The 17,984-nt window shown below is 34.2% G+C and overlaps 2 protein-coding genes across 3 annotated transcripts; both read right to left on the bottom strand.

Moving 5' to 3' along the window:
* Positions 1 to 5,330: 5,330 nt before the first annotated feature.
* On the bottom strand, positions 5,331 to 7,734 carry LOC130228523 (membrane-spanning 4-domains subfamily A member 4A-like). The gene is made up of 6 exons (XM_056456954.1): positions 7,560 to 7,734; positions 7,279 to 7,407; positions 7,139 to 7,195; positions 6,390 to 6,518; positions 5,861 to 5,998; positions 5,331 to 5,635 (listed from the first exon to the last, which is right to left on the bottom strand). Exons 1-6 carry the CDS (start codon positions 7,725 to 7,727, stop codon positions 5,630 to 5,632), a joined length of 627 nt encoding a protein of 208 aa, XP_056312929.1. The 5' UTR covers positions 7,728 to 7,734; the 3' UTR covers positions 5,331 to 5,629.
* Positions 7,735 to 9,985: 2,251 nt separating this feature from the next.
* Positions 9,986 to 13,950, bottom strand: LOC130228522 (membrane-spanning 4-domains subfamily A member 4A-like). 2 transcript variants are annotated; one of them, XM_056456952.1, is made up of 7 exons: positions 13,914 to 13,950; positions 13,625 to 13,799; positions 13,413 to 13,532; positions 13,265 to 13,321; positions 11,739 to 11,855; positions 10,815 to 10,952; positions 9,986 to 10,494 (listed from the first exon to the last, which is right to left on the bottom strand). In XM_056456952.1, the coding sequence occupies exons 2-6, from the start codon at positions 13,769 to 13,771 to the stop codon at positions 10,815 to 10,817; spliced, it is 579 nt and encodes a 192-aa protein (XP_056312927.1). In that variant the 5' UTR covers positions 13,772 to 13,799; positions 13,914 to 13,950; the 3' UTR covers positions 9,986 to 10,494. The 2 variants fall into 2 exon arrangements, with proteins under 2 accessions (XP_056312927.1, XP_056312928.1); XM_056456953.1 differs by lacking the exon at positions 13,914 to 13,950 and having other exon boundaries at positions 13,625 to 13,800.
* Between the last annotated feature and the right edge of the window lie 4,034 nt (positions 13,951 to 17,984).

Below are 17,984 nucleotides of genomic sequence, written 5' to 3'. Positions count from 1 at the left end.
CAAAGCACCGTAGATTGTTTTGATTCGACAGCGTCCCACGTGACTACTATGAGGGCCAGAGTAGACAAAAGTCAAGCCAACGAAGAGAGATCAGACCAAGCCAATATACTCACGCGTCAATACTCCGTCTCGCGCGCGCATTTTCAGTCTCTCTGCGTTCGCTTGACTTTTGTCCACTCTGGCGCCTCATACCTTCAGAGATCCAGAGATCCCCCTGTTAAATTGGCTATCCCAAGAATGTTGACATGATTTATCTATTGCCACACTATTAACAATACACGAAAAAAACTAAAAGGTTAAGGTAAATTCTATAATAACTTCTAGTGTTTTTGAGTGTTAGGTATACTGCTTATGTTTTAGGCTAAATTACAACTTGTTAATGAATGCTTTAGCATACTGTAGTATTAAGAACATTGAACTGATAAAATGAAATACAAAGTGTAGTTTTACTACTGTAAAGTGTGGTGAATTGTATAATATACCCAATATTGTAAAAAAAAACAGCGCTGGGTAATTTGTTTATATTACACTTGTGTTACCATAGCAACTATAGTATTACCACAACAGATTAATTGAAGTACTTTACTGTAGTTGACTACTGTTCAAAACACTGCACATCCCAATAGAGGTGTTCAGGGGCCCTGTGGAACAGCTTCTCCTCAAAATGAAGAGGATGACAGGGAAAATGTCTTCTAAAATCTCATCAACAATGAGGAAGACAGCAGACACTAGTTCACTTTATTTTAGTTGCCATGATAAAATGGGGTTGTGAGTGACATTTATTTGAAGAGTGAATAGTACAGTAGACTATAATATCAAGTTTTTCCTTATTTTTATCACAGTTACTGTACATTTCTGCTTGCGTTAGTTATATTTTTGTTTAAATGTTTTTTATTTGATTAGTATGGTGCACCTTTTGGATGTTTAATAAATGTTTATAAAATAAAATGTATTCTTTACATCCAATGTCTATTCCAGGGGAATAACAGCACGGCCACCCCAATATGATTTGGCTGTTGACATTATTAATTTAAATGTACTTATGTAAATTCATAATATTTCAATAATAAATAGCAGCCACTAAATTATTGTGGATTGATTGGTGCCACTGACGTAGCTGATTCACTCCCCCCCCCCCCCCCCCCCACACCTCGCCGATCCTCATTGACCAGCACGCACACACCTTCTATATAGACAGCAATGGCAATTTAATATTTATCTTAAGGTACATCAATAGAAGAAGCTGTATTAATAATAATGTGGCTCAAAAAGGAATATGGATAAATGATATTATTAGAGTCTGTATAGTGAGTTTGTGTGTGTATAGTAATTTGTATATAGTAGTTTTTTTTTATTAATTAATTTATTCTTCTTCATTAATTTTAGACATGGTATATATCGTATGCTGTACAATAAAAGTATGTGAAAATTACTGAAATTTTTTTTTGTATATGAAAAGTGTTTTTAAACTAAATATTAGTTTTTTGATTTTATTGAATTTGAATTTATTGGTTTTTTTAGGAATAAATTGCAATATGTCAAGAGTAGTTAATTAATTGAATTAAAACCACATTATTTCATTTACCAGAAACAAAAATATAGCATCACACTGAATTCATAATTTTTTTTTTTGTGTGCCACTTTAAGATTTGGTGCGGCCTTTTCTGGCCACCCCTAAGTAAATTTTCTGGGGGCACCACTGTCCACCTTCAAAAAGAGACCGTAGCTTGCAATTGCATGCCCCAGGGGCTTATCAAAGATGGGCACCGATGGGCATTTGCTAGGTTGCAGTGCATAAAATTTGATTCTTTTGTTCATGAATAAACTATATGTATGATATTAAATTTCAAGGTCAGAGGTAAACTATCTAAATTCATGTTGTGTTGCAGATGGATAGGACAAAAACATTTATCATGTGTTGCATGTTGTGTCACATGTAATTAGGACAGTATAATACAGAGCTGCTGTGATAAAGAAGTCTGGAGTGTTTGAGCAGGAGTACAGATGCGAGAGGAATCTGAAGGGTTATGGAATGCTGAATGGGATCTCTAAAGATACAGGAGCTTTAAAGCTGAGCGGAACCAGCAGACACAGTATTTTTGGAGACTAGTGTGGACTCTGAAAAATTGAGGTTGGAAGAAACAAGTCAGGGCAGGAAAGATCCAGGGCTGGAGACAAAAGACACAGGGACTTTTTTATTTTCCATTAAAATAACAGAAAAATTTGAAGAGGGCGGAACGGTGGCTCAGTTGTTACAGTACCACTGTCGGCTCACAGCAAGACGGTCTTTGGTTCATGTTTGCACATTCTCCTAGTATTCGTGTGGATTTCCTCCGAGTGCTTCGGTTTTCCCCACAGCCCACAGACATGTGGTATAGGTGAATTAGATAAGCTAAACTGGCCATAGTGTATCTGTGTGAATGTGAGAGTGTATGGGTGTTTCCCAATGCTGGGTTGTAGCTGAAAGGGCATCCGCTGCGTAAAACTTATGCTGAATAAGTTATCGGTTCATTCCGCTGTGGAGACCTCTGATAAATAAAAGGACTAAGCCATAGAAAAATGAATGAATGAATGAAAAGTTTGCAGAGGCCAACTGAAGCTCACCCTATGTGATGGGAGTATGTAGCATTTATTCAATTCAATTCAGCTTTATTTCTATAGCACTTTTACAATGTAGATTGTGTCAAAGCAGCTTAACATAGAAGTTCTAGTAAATAGAAACTGTGACAGTCTATTTTTCAAAGTTGAAGCTCAGTTTAGTTCATTGTGGTCATCACTGTTGAAAGTTCAAACATTGAAGAGCAAATCCATCAATGCACAGCTCCACAAGTCCCACATCAAGCAAGCTAGTGGGGAGGAATAACACTTCACCAATTGACGAAAGTGAAGGGCAAAAAAACCTTAAGAGAAACCAGGCTCTGTTGGGCACGACCATTTCTCCTCTGGCCAAAAATCTTGTGCAGAGCTGCAGTCTAGGCACCCGAGGCTGAAGAACACTGGACGTCCATCGTGGAGAAGCTGTAGGTATAAGAAGGTCACCGACAAGTGTTCAGGCTGGGCCACAGGATCAATGAGAAGGCTCGGTAACACTTTATTTTGAAGGTCCATTTGAGTATTAGTAGACTGTCTGCTTAATATCTGTTGATACTGCTCCTTCAACAGACATTTAGCTGACTACAAGAAACTTTGCAAGTACATGTCAACTTACACTAACCCTTCACCCAACCCCAACCTAACAGTCTACATAAAATCTAATGAGAATTAGTTGACATGCAATGATGCAATGTAACTTAAATTCAACAGACCATCATGGTCTCATGCTCTCCACTCCTCCATGACCGCCACAGCATCTGCACAGGATACGTCCTGGTCTAGGATTATGGTCCAGGACCTCTAGAAGTCCTCTATGGTTGCCATCATCTCTTCTCAGGTCACAATCTCTAGAGGCCTCGGTATGAGTATCCCCAGCTAGAAATACTGAACAGAAAATAATTAGCATAGCTGCTGTTCATAGTGTATTTAAATATCAAGGCAAAAATGAAATGCTATAAATAAAAATAGTAGTTATATGAATAAACATGATGAGCACATAATTATTTCTAACAAAATGTCTGGTGCATTAAGACAGGAGAAGTGGGTCCTACAGGTGGTTTGTCAAGCACGGAGCATACTCATGCATCATACTGTTATGTGGTGCATTGTGTGAAAGCTTTACTAAAAAGATCTTTAATCTAGTTTTGAACTAGGAGAGTGTGTATGAGCCTCGGACATTATCAGGAAGGCTATTCCAGAGTTTCAGAGCCATAAATGAGAAGGCTCGACCTCCTTTAGTAGACTTTAGTAGACTATTGCTATTTTAAAGTTTTGCAGTCTTAAGGAGCATGTTGGGTTGTAGCAAGACAGAAGGTTGGCTAGATAAACAGAAGCTAGATTATTTAAAGCTGTATAGGTAAGAAGCAAAATTGTATAGTCAATACGAAACTTAACAGGCAGCCAGTGTAAGGAGGATAACACTGGGGTGATATGATCATATTTTCTAGACCTGGTAAAAACTAAGAAACTGCATTTTGTACTAGCTGAACTTTATTAATAGAGAATGCTGGGCAATCAGTAAATAGAGCATTACAGCTATCCAGCCTAGAGGTCATAAAAGCATAAACTAGCTTTTCTGCATCTGAGATGGATAGCGTACTTCGTGACTTAGTAATATTTCTCAGATGAAAGAAGGCATGGCATGGGAGATCTGAACTGAGATCTTAAGTTAATTTGCTATCTAATATGACACCCAGATCTTTTACAGTAGAGCTAATACTAATTATGCATTACTCTAATTGTAGGTTGAGTTGTGAGATCTGGATTTTGGCCCAATAAGTAGTACTGTTGTTTTGTCTGCATTTAAGAAAAGAAAATTGTTGGTCATCCAGTCTTTAACATCTTTAATACACTCAGTTAGCTTAGACAGTTAGCTTAGATTTTGCTAAAATAAATAATTTAGTATCATCTGCATAGCAATGAAATATTGAGGAAAAGAGATGGTTAACCTGTTATTCCTAAACTAATGGTGTAAAAGACACAGTTCACACAGTCAGATGCGATTCTTAGCTCAATGGGGCCATAAACAAAAATATTGAATGGCAGAGGGTGGGGGTTGCTGTGCAGTGTGGAGCCTTAAAAACTATTCCAAAAGTATATATTAACACTTTGGTTTCTGTTGAAATATTGACATTTTGAGGAAACTTGTTCTTTTAGTAAATGTTATCAGCTAAACAAACAAGTCAGATTAGATGATTGCAGTATTAAATCTGCTACAGTAAATATTTAAATAATCTAAATATTTATAATTCAACAGTAACTTGTTATTGTTAATTAAAACATTCGTCCCCTTTGAGCTAATTCCCTACAAGCAGGCTCATTCACATGGTCTGATGTAGTTGTGCTGTGGCACAAGGGCAAAGAAAAGACAAAACAAACCAAAAAAAAGAAAGAAAAATACTATGAATCTATATTACTGATGATGCATTATTATTTAATGTGCTGATGGTTTTATGAAGCAACAAAGAAACATATCTTAAGAAGTCTTTATTTTTATTATTGTAAGCTGCTTAAGCATTGGAGCTAACATGAACAAATAGAGTACAACAAACAAACAAAAGCACAGGGTTTATAAACATTCTGAAATGTCAATAAAACTGCATCAATACACAACAACTAATGGTTACAACTGAAGCAGAAAAATGTGAATTGGAAGAAAAATAATACAGTAAAAAACTGGCGTAAACAATTACGCTAGAAATACATATCCTAACATACAAAAATGTAAAACACACCATTAGCAACGTGTTAAAAAATTACACAAGTTATACAACTAACTCAACCCCTTTTTAACCTTACCCCATTTTATGTGTTTCTAAGTATTAATGTGAATGTATCTATAACCAGCGTCAAAGACAAATTTTTATCCTGTGACAAGCAATCAAGAAGACAAGACTGCTAAAACACAGATAAATAACATTGCCTGATATTAAGGTTGTTAAATCAATGCTATCAGAGTAATGTTATTTGTTTAGTGAACACTTGGTTACTAGAGGCAAGTAATGTTGTAAATACTGTAGATGTCTTCACTGTGACACTATGCCTGGAAAAAAACCAGATAGATAATGGCACACAATGAATTTAAAATCTCCTCGCATGTTCTATACATCATAGAATAGTAATAGTAAGAATTTAATTTAACAGTAATGTTAAAAATAAAAATATATTGCTTTCACACAGTTTTCTTTTGTTTGTTAGATTTTTAAAAACCCTTATAAAGGACCACCATGTTAAAATAAATGTACATGATCACCACTAAATTATTTACCTGATTTAGAGCCACGTTCACCACGGCAGAGTCGCTGTTGCAGGTGACCTTGCAGGCAAATCCTGAGATACAGATGGAGATGATAAACTGAAGGATGGAGAAGACCAGCAAAATTCCAAGGATTCCCAGATTATACCTCTAAAAAAAATTCAGCACGATCATACAGTATGAAAGAATTTAAAACCCAGTGGTACAGTTACCAAACTTTCACATTGTCATTATGGGGTATTGTGTGTAGAATTTTGAGGAAATAAATTAATTGAATCCATTTTGGAATGAGGCAGTAACATAAAAAGTGAAGCACTATGAATACTTTCCGGATGCACTGTGAATACTTTGCCGTTTTTACAGTGTATGGTGCCTTAAGGCATTAGATCTCAAGTCATTGCAACTGAATTAAACAGATAATTAAAAGTAAAAACTCATTTTGAATCAATTTATATTTTAGTGAAGTATTCAAGTAAATAAAACATTAAATAAAATCTTAAACATACAAAATTCTTAAAATTGTAATATACGTTGTATTTACCATTAAACTTCCACAGTCAGAGTCATAGTGGCAGCGATAATTAACAAGGAATAAATCCATGGACATCAGAGTAATTGAAGCCACTGCAGTTATGGCACTGGGCACGTTCATTATAAGAGATGCTTTCACCTACAAGAAGACAGTCTAAACATTGAAAAAGCATATACAAGAATAACAATGGCTTACTTGCAAGGTTTAAAATGATAAATTGACTGTGTAAAATGGTGATGTCCACATGTCCTTTCAGTCCACATATTTTAGTGAAAATAGAACAAATGTCTTGAGACGTTTTAGACTAATGTGGTAAAATAGAGTTTACCACAAAAAATATAGTAGTCTTTAATGCTGTTATACAGAATGCTTCAGTTCTACAAATGCATCATTCTGTTACACAAATACATCTGTGTTGCTTAAATCCCCCCTAAAATATTGATGTTCTCACTGTAAAAACACCAAAAGATAATTAAATGGTAATTTTAAAGTTACCACACAATTTAAATACAGCAAAAACTATATAAGTGCAGTGTGAATTTTGCTACTTGTTGTTTCAGGGCAAAAATAATTAGCATTAGGCTTTAAACACACCTTTGTATCCATATCCTGATAATTCCTGGACTGCTCAGTATTTCACGGCTTGTAATGATTTGAACATGCAATAACTTGTGTAATGTGAATATCAGATACATTAGAAAGAGAGTGACTAAATAAGAATGGTCACACAAATTATTAAGCATATTATAAGCACATACCACACATGCATGAAGTTTATTCTGAGCAGCAACAGACAGAGATCCAGCACTGATGTACTGAGAAAAACAAGAGATGTGTCAAAGTTTATTCTGGAAATTAAGAATAAGAGACAATAAAGCAAAACACTTTAGAAACTCACAACAAGAGATCCCCAGTAGGTGATGCCACTAAATACAGACAAATGTGGATAGGGGTATCTGAAGTCATCATTGGTGGTGAGGACAATTCCAAACGAGAAAAATATCACTCCTGTCATTATCTGGACAGTCTAAACAGGGCAGAAATTAGTTGTTGTTTTTTCTCTTCACAATTTTCATTTAATTGCAAAGCATTCACAAATCTCTTCACTTGAGGACATACAGTATGAGAGCAGTTTTTATTTTCTTCTCACTGAATAAAAGATTATTAAACGCATATTACCCCCAGTGCCTTTGGTTGTGCCTTGAAAAATTCTTTAAGAGCCATATAGTGATATGATCCTCTGCCCTCCTGTCCATCATCACTAACGAAAGTATTTTGTGTCAGCTGTGGGTTTACTTGAATGACGACTGTCGCTTTTTCAGTTGAGATAATCTTGCTGCTTTCCATTCTTAAGTTTTCACCTGCTATTAATAATTAATCATTCAAAAATGTTCACAACTTCCTTTTTTATATTTGTGTACAGTATTTATATTTAAACATTAGCATGGTGCCTTTGTCCAGTGACATATAAAACTGTGGGACTGGAAGATTTAACCTTACACAAACAAACAAACTAAATTCTGAGATACACCATTAAGATTGGATTGTATATTTTGTCCAAACCAATCACTAAGTTTTGGGAAGAATGTTTTAAAAACTCTAGGATTAAAATTCTAGAAGGATATTCTAGCTAAAGCATGTAGTATAATCGTACGGTAAATGATCACTAGTGTGAAAGTTTACTAAAATCAAAAATTGTATGTATATTAAAGCATCATAAATAAAATCCCTTAAATGTTAAATGATATATTTATATATCTATATATCTGTATATGTATATATCTGTATATATCTTACCTGAAATAAAATGAGTTGTTGATGTGGATGTCTGATGCTGTTATGGTGTATCTTTGTGTTAGTGGACTGTGAAGAATCACAGAGGAGGAGATTATGTCAGACGAGCTCACTTTTGAGCAATATTTTAATGAATATGGTGATGCTCTTATCCCGAAAATTCAAAGACCGTTGCATGAAGATAACAACATGATAACTACATGATACAAACATAATAATGCTCCAGTATGTTGGTAAATCTGATGCACAGCAGTGTGTTCAAGTTTGACTTTAATTGTGAAATACGATCTTTATTAAAAGTTATGTATTAAGTTATTAAAAGAGTGGTGGTCTTGATTCTCGCAGTTTGCAATAAAAAGTATGAATTATAGCTTCTTGTGTGTGCGTGTGTGTGTGTGTGTGTGTGTGTGTGTGTGTGTGTGTGTGTGTGTGTGCGCGCTTCAGGTATACCCTATGCTTTGGCAACACCTCAGCATATAAATGTGGACCTACTGATATTTTTCCACATCAGAAGTATGCAGATTCCTGCAGTTATGACACTGAACAACAAAAGTTAACAAAAGTTAAATAACAATAAGCACCAAGAATCTTTCCCTGCAGGCTGGTAATTGTGCATAAAGTTGCATTTCCTCCTTTGGCAAACATTTTCAAAGATTTTTTTATTTTCTTTATTTTATACATATTAAAATGTATTTAAGATGATCCTTTTCATTTTTACACTCTCAAAGTCTCTTCCATCTCACCTCCCCAAAGTTCCTGTGCAGATCATCAGCCAGTGTCAGTAAATACAGTACTGTACAACTATTTAAAATTAGTGCTTTTTCTAGAGCCTCTGTAAATGTTTCTCCATTTGAATGTTGGTCAGGGGTTACCGAAATGCAGTTTATTGTCAATCATGGCTATGTAAAGACAGATAAATCTGAACATTATTTAATGAAATTCAATCTTGCATATTAATTTCAAACATAATTAGAGGCTTATAAAATAAAAAACATATATAATTTTAAAACATCATAGATGTTAAGTGACGTAAGGATATTTTACCTGAAATAAAATGAGCTGTTGATGTGGATGTCTGAAGCTGTTGGTGTATCTTTGTGTCTGTGAACTGCAAAGAACCGCTAAGGAGGAGCTTGAGTCAAACGAGTCTTTACACTTAGAGTAAAACAACGTAGTATCATAAATTATAGCTAATGTGATAGCCAAAGGAAACTATTAAAAGCACCATCAGACATGTCTGTGTACAGTAACAAAATAATTCGGTTGCTGAACCTGGTTAAAAAAACACCACAAGTTATTTACAGTTAAATAAATTCAACTCAGATGGAAAATGTGTTTTATTTTTAAAGTATATGATTTTTATAAATTACCAAAATGCATGCTTATCATTAATAAGCTTTAATCAGGATTGCGAAAGCACTTAAATACTTAAAAAAAAAACATTGCGCTTACTTTATACTTCCTTTCCATTTTTGCTAAAACCTTTGCTCTTGTGACGATACTGGCAAAGTTTTTATTTTTTCACATGAGCAGGCAAAGTTAAAAAGTGTCAGTGTCAGCATGCTTCAAATTAGTATTCTGTTTTTTTTTCTGGTGATGCAGTTACTGTGAGTACATGTTTGACATGTCAGTGGCAATTTTTATGATTTATGACATGTATGTGAATGTTTGCTGTACTACATCTCAAACCAAACATTTGAGTCCAAAATACGTACATATTTATTCAGAATCATCCAAAATACAATCTTTGATTAACAGCATACCTGAAAATACATGACAATGTCTTTATATAAGACCTTTCCTTAATTATGCAAATATTGATAAAGGGCAATATTTCAAAGTTCATTCATTTATTTTATTTTCAGCTTATTCCGTTTATTAATCTGGGGTCTCCACAGCGGAATGAACCACCAACTTATCCAGCGTATGTATTACGCAGCGGATGCTCTTCCAGCTGCAACCCATCACTCATTCACATACATACACTAAGGACAATTTAGCCTACTCAATTCACCTATACCAGATGTCTTTGGACTTGTGGGAGAAACCAGAGCACCCGCAGGAAACCCACGCGAACACGGGGAGATCCTGCGCACTCAACACAGAAACACCAACTGACCCAGCCGAGGCTTGAACCAGCGAACTTCTTGTTGTGAGGTGAACGAGCTACCCACTGTGCCACCGTATAGCCCAATATTTCAATGTATATCACACAATTCAAAAATTAACTGTATATATCTGTTGTATTTTTGTCAATAGGCAACAACAAAATGTGATGTTAACCCCTTGCAGCCTTTGGATGGTAGGATCTTCTTTGTGACTGTGAAATAATGGATATACAATGTTAGAGATTTAGACTATCAGTTTAAAACAAGTACTTTAATTCTGCTAACAAGATCCACATATTATATTGAGTATTGGTTGTAAAACGTAATTACTTACATTCAGTAGCTACCAAGGTTAAAGGCAGTTTACTGTTAAACATTCTGTTCACTTTTTATTATTCTGCCAGCTCAACTATTGGTTGTGCTTTGTTTAATGAAGGGTATGAGTATAATTGTAATTTGTTATTGGGATAAATCTGGCTACCACTTAAAGATGTTAGGTAAATACTAACATCACCAGCACTAAATCCTTTACCTAGTTCAGTGCCACACTGACCACTGTAGAGTCCCTGTTACAGGTGGCTTTGCATGCAAATGATGAGATATAGACGGAGATATAGAACTGGGGAATGGTGAACACCAGCATTATTCCAATGATCCGCAACATGAAATACTACAAAAAAAAATGGATGGCATCATTTACATTAATTACATGTAATCATAAGAATGTTTGACAATAAAAGTATATTTTCAATAGTTTGTTCTCACCATTAAAACAGGAATGACAGCTAGAGCTTTAAAAGAAAACTTTTTCTTTTTTTTCTGAAATTGTATAACATTTTACTTGAAGAGGGTATTCATATGACTGTCATGAAACCTTTATAATCATGACATGCCAAATGATTTTATGCATGATTTATGCAGATTGTATGCATGCTTATGACCACTGTCATTGAATATAATTTGCTCCGCTACATTTTGTCATTTTAAATGCAAAGATGACATTGTTTGAGTTGTCTTTCATATGACAACTTGACAAACAAATGCATCTCAACCTGTCTTTGTCATGACAACTTGCCATTACCAAGACAACATAACTTGTCATAAATCTGTCATAAACATGATTATTATTATTATTGTAGTGTCATGCATATTTTTGATCATTTGATTTTTCAGTGGAACAAACTAAATTTGTTATTCAAATTTCTCAAAAAAATGTCCAATACCCATTCAAATCATTTATATTTATAACAACATCATTAATATTTAATGACAATTAAATGAAAAAATCAAAGTGTACCAATAGTTGAGATCAAGAATTAATGAAGCTGTTATAATGATTATAATGAATTATAAAAGCCTCATGACAATCATGTTTATGATGGATTTATGACAAGTTATGTCATTAAACAACACACAGAATTAGACAATATTGTATACTGTGCATGTACTTGAATACCTCAATGTATAAACTTGGATCCATTGTAGATAATATGCATATTTGTATGGACATCAGAAGAATGCTGATTCCTGCAGTTATGGCACCGAACACATTTATTCCAAGAGAGGCCTTCATCTACAATAACAGAATACACTAAGAGTTAGAAAACTGAGAACAAACTTCACCCAAAAACAGATCATTGAAGAAACTTTCACAAACATACTCAAAACTTTCAACTAAAAGTAATAAAAACATCAGAAATCTAGAATCATTCTGTCTGAGCAAATGAAAAGTGGTGTGTTGAGAATGAGAGTGTTAAACAGCCATATATCTGCAATATGAGACTATAGTAGAGGCAGAATTATGTATTGGAAATTATTTGTATTTCTGTGACACTATAGTTTTAAAGGCCCACACGAAAACTGTTCTCACAGAAATCCACAGAAAGGTCCTTATATTGTTGAGCCCATTATTCAATCTATTGTGTTTATTTATGAATTTTTTTGTAAATATATAAATGTATAAAAAAAAATTATTTCAGTCATATTATTCAAGAAATATGCAAATGTTTTTTCTATAATCATTTTCTGTTTCAGACCTTGCAAATGTGTGAAATGTTTATTAAATAGATTTTGAGATATCCCGTGTGCAGAGAGCTTGCAGAGAGAGAGCTCTTCTGGTTAGTCATGGTTTTTAAGCACTTTTTTTTACTTCTTGGTGTAAACAGAAAAATTGGTTACCACTGGAATTTTATTGTGTTGTGTCTTATTAGAAAACAGCTTTAAAAGCAAAAAGTGTTACAACCATCCACTCACTGTATTACAACCATACACTCACTGTATTACAACCATACACTCACTGTATTACAACCATCCACTCACTGTATTACAACCATACACTCACTGTATTACAACCATCCACTCACTGTATTACAACCATCCACTCACTGTATTACAACCATACACTCACTGTATTACAACCATCCACTCACTGTATTACAACCATACACTCACTGTATTACAACCATACACTCACTGTATTACAACCATACACTCACTGTATTACAACCATACACTCACTGTAAAAAATAAATTTTTTACTGTTTTAATTTGAATTGTGAGACTTTGATCTCAGTTTCAACATTTTTTGTTGTCGAAAAGTTAAACAAAGTGATTTTTATTAACATTTTTAGCATGCTGAAAAAATTTATTGTGTACTATAGAAATGTAAATGATAACAGTTTAAAGATATGCAGTGAGCTATCAATACTTTTCTGTTATTTTGTTGATGATGTATTTTTCTATTCAGTTTTTGTTATGTATTGTTTCAAACTAATAACCAAGCAATAAAATTCACAAAGTACCAAATGTAGAGTTGGTTTTCAACGATTAAATAATTAAATCAAGATAACTAAACTCAAAACACACAAGCAAATGTTAAAATACTGTTTAATACAAAGTGTTGCAGTTACAATTACTGACCACACATACATAAGAAACATGTATAAATATGTATGTTGAAATATGTGGGTATTATATACATACCAAACACAAATTATGTTTATACTGTGCAGCAATCGACAGAGATCCAGCACTGATGTACTGAGAAAGAAACAAAAGTTTACAGAGAGAAAGTTTATTCTGGATAATAAATTGAGAGGCAATATAAGGCAAACTTTTAAATGAAACTTACAATAAGAGATCCCCAGTAGGTGATGCCACTGTAGACAAGAATAGCGGGATAACCGTAGCCACTGGTGGTGAGAACAACACCAAGAAAGAAGATCATCGCTCCGGTCATTATCTGGACAATCTAGTCAGCAAAGGTCAGATGTTTTATTCATAATGACATAACATGCATGTTTATACCCATACATCATCATGATTGATCATTAAATGTCTTACCCCCAGTGCCTTTGGTTGTATTTTGAAAAATTCAGTCAAAGTGTGGGTTTTTTCTGCTTCTTCCTGTCCATTCACAAAAATAAAGCTGTCTTGTGTCATCTGGGAATTTACTCTAACTACAACTTTTGAGACTCCATCAGCTACCATTCTGGCATAGAAAAGTGCTGGATTTCACCTGCAAAACATCATTTTCCTATATCAAATATTCAATTGTTATTCTTTTGTATATTATATTATATTATGTATAAATTACATATTTAAATATAATGTATACATATTATTATGTTACCTGAAAAGAGAGTTGTTCATGTCTGGTAATTCGTTGGACGGATCTTTGTTTTGTATATATGTGCGTGCGTGTGTGTGTGCGTGTGCGTGTGGAACGGAAGGAGGGACTTTAAATATAGAATGCAAATTGTTTTCTTATATATGAAAAATTGTAAAATGGCTAATTAGCTAAAAATGAATGAAAAAATTAAGTGCAAATAATTAATGCATATTCAACCAGTTTAGCACATGAGATGAAATAAAAAGTAAAGGCTGTATTTTGGTAAGTGTTTCAGCTAATTTATGATGAGATTAAATAAAATATGTGTATTTTAGTTAAACTGATCATAAATTAGATAAAACACTTACCAAAATAAAGACTTTATATATATTTATATATATATATATATATATATATATATATATATATATATATATATATATATATATATATATATATATATATTTATTTATTTATTTATATATATATATATATAGACATTTCTTTTTTAAATATTTCCCAAATAATGTTTAACAGAGCAAGAAAATCTTTTATGTGTTTGATAATATTTTTTCTTCTTCTGGAGAAGTCTTATTTATTTTATTTTCGCTTAAATAAAACCAGTTTTGAATTTTTTTTAAAGCCATTTTAAAATCACATATATATAAGTGTATGTGTGTGCGTGCGTGATTGCGTGCGTGCGTGCGTGCATGCATGCATGTATGTATATATATACTTCTTTTAAACACACTATATTAAACTAGTAGAAAATATGTACAAGATATATACATACATACATAAAAACACGCATACAAAGAATATATAATTATTAAACAGTCAAGGTCCCTAAAGAACCCCTCAGAGGATAATTCATACAAGAACCATTACAATTACATATCATTTATAATTATAAAGTGCAATACAATTCTTTAACTTTATTTTAGATTTAATCATATGTATATGATTCTTTATTTTATTTGATATTTAACTTTAAAACATTAAAATTATCGTTCTTATCTGAAATTTGTGCATCATTTCTTAAAAAAACAAAAAAGTACCAGCATACATGTTTAAATGTGGTATTAAATATCACTTTTTTTCTCACCTACAGAAAACTGTTTCACACACATCAGATTAAAGACGTTTATCGTGAAGCATCTGTGGTTACCTTGTACTTCCTCTGCAGTCTGCAAGCTGTATCTTTGCTGTGAATCTATCAAACCCTATCTTGAGCAAATCTTTCCACTAGTTTACAAAATTGACCAAACTGGAAACAAGCATAGACGAGTCAACTGGCATAAAAACATGAAGGAACATATATTTTGATCCGTGTCTACTTCTGAGTTATTAAGCCATTACACTATTTACAGAAACATTGGTGAGAAACATTGAAAAGTAATGCAGAACTGACCACAAACCACAGACCAGAAAATCTAATTGACAAGTGTTGTCATGCACGGCCACTGCACATTTACTAAATAGAAACCTGCTTTTAATAGACACTATTCTTAAATTTCAAACACATTTGGTCTTCAACTGAATGTTTAATCATATTCACTGAATATTATTTAATATTATAAAAATTAAAAAGGCAGCAGTTAACTTTTCCACATATTACAGTATGTTAATTTGGGGATCAAATTTGCCCACAAAATAAAAGCTAACATTTTGAGAGGGGGAGAAATTGTTGTCCAATAAAAACAACACATTGTTAAAATGTTGTTTTTATTTGTTTGTTTTTATTATTTAATTGTGTTGTAAGATATGATAAGGCTCAAGAGATATACAGCATTTTTGCATAAAAAAATGATAATGTCTATAGGAAGTCCCCGTTAATCATGGAATACATGTGCTATAAAAATTCAGTCTTAGAACTGCTGCCACCATATGGTGCATTTTAGTTCATACAAAAACATTTTCACCTTGTTTATATAATGTGGCATTAGTATGACTATTTAAATAGTTCATTATTGTTTTGTATTTAATTTAATGTCCACAAATTAAATTTCTTATTTCCATTCTGTGACAAATCAATCTAAATGAGAACTTACAGTCTGACTTTCTTAATGAGCTCCACAGACCTGCAGACTTTCATCAATGAACCGGTCAATAGTTGCACACAAACGCACACAACACAAACACCCAACATGTGTACACACACACACACACACACACACACACACACACACACACACACACACACACACACACACACACACACACACACACACACAGTGAATTGCATTTGCAGTGGCAGAAAGTAAATACCTTTTTGGAAAAGCATTTTAGTTAGCAGCATGAAGTGAGGATGGCCAAGGACAACTTAAAAATAATAAATATAGAAAGCTTTCTGTGCATGCACTTTCTTTCTTTTTGGTTCCTATTCGTGGTTTTTCCCTTTTTTTCTTGTTCTGAGCTCTATGTGCAACTCTCAGTGTTTGTTAACCTGTTTATACGTATATAAAAATACAATATACAACATACTATTTTTGGGGCGGCACGGTGGTGCAGTGGGTAGCATGGGTCACCTCACAGCAAGAGGGTCGCTGGTTTGAGCCTTGGCTGGGTCAGTTGGCATTTTTGTGTAGAGTTTGCATGTTCTCCGCATGTTTGCATGGGTTTCAACTGGGTGCTCCGGTTTCCCCCACAGTCCAAAGACATGCGGTACAGGTGAATTGAATAAGCTAAATTGCCTGTAGTGTACAGTATGTGTGTGACTGAGAGTGTATGGATGTTTCCCAGTGATAGGTTGCAGCTGGAAGGGCATGCGTTGTGTAAAACATATGGTGGATAAGTTGGCAGTTCATTCTGCTGTGGCAACCCCTTATTAATAAAGGTACTAAGCCGAAAAGAAAATGAATGAATGAACATCCTATTTTTTCCTCCCTTTACTTTCCATGGCCCAGTAAAAGTCAAACAGCATGTGTTATATTGGGAGCTGCTGACCTCTGTCCACCGATGGATTGGTCTTTCTCTCTGAGGAGCATTGATCTGGAGGAGGATGTCAGCTGGGCCTCGCTGAGACTCCCATGACTTTGCGCTCCTGTATTTATAATAGCCAAGCATTGACCTCTCCAAACACCCAGAAAATGCAAGAACCGGCATCTGGATTAAGAAGTTACACCCCCCATGAAGAGGCTCTATGTCCCCACAATCAATCCTCAATCGATTCTCAACCGACTTCCTCAGAAGATGTGATGGATTTAACCTTTTAACTTGCATTTAACCTTTATAGCACTAAAGAGAGAGCGAGTATATGTGTAATATGTCTAAGGTGTCTAGCTCTAAAACCATTTTAACCTGTTTCATGCAACTAAAGTGAACCTGATTTTTTTTCTAAAAGCTTCTAGAATATAAACAACTCTCTTTTAAGAGGAAAAATGTTTTCAGTTTCTAAATGATTGGGTCTTAAATTATTGTTATTTCAAGTAGTCACATAAATATTTACTGACATAAATACTTATGTATTAATTTTTTATTTTACATTCCAACACTTACAGAACCAAAAATAAAAATGTTAAAACTAAAATATTTGTATGAGTATGGATAGAATATGTGTTATTTAAAACATTAACACAGCCATATCACCCTGCAGCCAAAGACTGGTTACTCACTGAAGCTAAGCAGGGCTGAGCCTGATTAGTACCTGGATGGGAGACCACATAGGAAAGTTAGGCTACTGTGGGACATGGTGTAAGTGAAGCCAGCAGGGGGTGCTCAACCTGTGGTCTGAGTGAGTCCTAATGCCCCAGAATAGTGAAGGGGACACTATACTGTCAGTGTCAGTGTCCTGGCCGAATTCCCTCTCTTATCCATCATGGCCTCCCAATCATCACCATCCACTCATTTCACTCTCTCACTGTCTCTCCAGTCCACCAAAAACTGGTGTGTGGTGAGCGCACTAGCACTGTTATCCTGTGGCTACGTCACATCATCCAAGTGAATGCTGCACACTGGTGGTAGTATAGAGAGACCCCTCATTATTGTGAAGCGCTTTAGGTGTATGGCTATACACAATAAATGTGCTATATAAATACACATTACTTACAACACACCGGTGCAAACCATGCTATTCAACAAAAAACATGTACT

The sequence above is a fragment of the Danio aesculapii genome, chromosome 5, assembly GCF_903798145.1.
Source record: "Danio aesculapii chromosome 5, fDanAes4.1, whole genome shotgun sequence".
Classification (NCBI taxonomy): Eukaryota; Metazoa; Chordata; class Actinopteri; order Cypriniformes; family Danionidae; genus Danio; species Danio aesculapii.
The sequence above is the reverse complement of the archived record's forward strand: the minus strand, read 5'-3'. Positions and strand labels throughout refer to the sequence as shown.

Bases quoted from the DNA above. Each gene is read 5' to 3' on its own strand.
- LOC130228523 (XM_056456954.1), bottom strand. From the start codon at position 7,727: ATGGAAAGCAGCAAGATTATCTCAACTGAAAAAGCGACAGTCGTCATT. The intron at 7,196-7,278 runs GTGAGTTTCTAA...TGTTTTTCTCAG, and splicing joins CCTACTGGGGATCTCTTGTT to TACATCAGTGCTGGATCTCT. The intron at 6,519-7,138 runs GTATGTGCTTAT...GTCTTCTTGTAG, and splicing joins ATAAACTTCATGCATGTGTG to GTGAAAGCATCTCTTATAAT.
- LOC130228522 (XM_056456952.1), bottom strand. From the start codon at position 13,771: ATGGTAGCTGATGGAGTCTCAAAAGTTGTAGTTAGAGTAAATTCCCAG. The intron at 13,322-13,412 runs GTAAGTTTCATT...TTTCTTTCTCAG, and splicing joins CCTACTGGGGATCTCTTATT to TACATCAGTGCTGGATCTCT. The intron at 10,953-11,738 runs GTATTCAAGTAC...TTTTTTTTGTAG, and splicing joins ATCCAAGTTTATACATTGAG to TATTTCATGTTGCGGATCAT.